The sequence below is a fragment of the Trifolium pratense genome, linkage group LG2, assembly GCF_020283565.1.
Source record: "Trifolium pratense cultivar HEN17-A07 linkage group LG2, ARS_RC_1.1, whole genome shotgun sequence".
In the NCBI taxonomy this organism is placed as follows: Eukaryota; Viridiplantae; Streptophyta; class Magnoliopsida; order Fabales; family Fabaceae; genus Trifolium; species Trifolium pratense.
The window spans coordinates 60,881,746-60,883,034 of record NC_060060.1 but is presented as its reverse complement, the minus strand read 5'-3'; the positions used below and the strand labels follow the sequence as shown (position 1 = coordinate 60,883,034).

The following is a 1,289-nucleotide window of genomic DNA, read 5'->3' as shown; positions in this document are numbered from 1 at the left end:
TTTGCAAAATGTAGCCAATCTCAAAAACCCAACATATAGAAAACAAAAGATAGGTGGTTAACTTGATAAGCAAGTAACCAACTAACCAACTAACCAACTACTAACTAACCAGGTAGTTACAACCAACTAACTTGAAATGAAACTAACTTTTTAAACTAGGTTTGAACAATTACAAAACAACATGCTCCCTTAATTTTCAAAACTATGCAACATGTTCAACATCATGATCTAAGTTAGGACACACCAAGTGAATTCCTTAAGTTAAAAAATATGTCAATCTTCAAACTCTTAGTCATAATATCTGCAACTTGTGAACCAGTAGCACAATGAATTACTTCCAAGCTACCTTGATTCATATGCTCCCTTAAGAAGTGAAATATGGCTTCTATATGTTTGCTTCTTCCATGCAGCACTGGATTTTTAGCTAAGTTTATTGCAGATTGATTGTCAATTTGCAGTGTAATTGGCTTCTTCACATTGATCTTCAATTCCTTAAGCACTGAGTTAATCCATAGAGCTTGACATGCTGCATAAGAACCAGCAATATATTTTGCTTCACATGAGGAAAGTGCAACTACTGGTTGCTTCCTTGAACACCATGCAACTGAAGCATTCAAATACTTGAAGAAATAGCCAGTGATACTCCTTCTATCCACTTTATCACCACACCAATCAACATCTGAATAGGAAATTATCTCTAATTTTGCATTCACTGCTGACTTTGGAAAGAGAATTCCAAAATCTAGTGTGTCAGCTATGTACCTCGATATTCTCATAGCAGCTTTCATATGAGATTGTCTAGGATCCTCCATAAATCTACTAACCAAGCCAGCTGCAAAGCATGTGTCTGGCCTGCTATTGCACAGATATCTCAATGAACCAACAATTTGTTTGAACATTGTAGGATCCACTGCATCTTCACTTTCATTCTTTTCCATCTTAAGATTTGTTTCCATTGGAGTTATAGCATAGGTACAATCAAACATATTGAATCTCTTCAAAATCTCACCAGCATATTTTCTTTAATGTATCATTAATCCTTTTGAAGTTTTCAAAAATTCAATTCCTAAGAAGTAAGAAATTTCTCCCAAATCTGTCATTTCAAATTCGGTCATCATGAAAGTTTTGAATTTCTCAATCTTAGCTATGTCATTCCCAGTTACTAAGAGATCATCAACATACAAACATATAAGAATGATGCTTGAAGTTGACTTTTGTACATAAACTCCATATTCTAACTTGCATTTGTTGAAACCTTGTTTCACAAGGAATCCATCAATGCATGTGGT

General features: G+C 34.4%; 1 protein-coding gene across 1 annotated transcript; it reads right to left on the bottom strand.

Moving 5' to 3' along the window:
* Positions 1 to 233: 233 nt before the first annotated feature.
* LOC123905148 (secreted RxLR effector protein 161-like) lies at positions 234 to 956 on the bottom strand. The gene has a single exon (XM_045954782.1). It carries the CDS (start codon positions 954 to 956, stop codon positions 234 to 236), a length of 723 nt encoding a protein of 240 aa, XP_045810738.1.
* Positions 957 to 1,289: the final 333 nt, after the last annotated feature.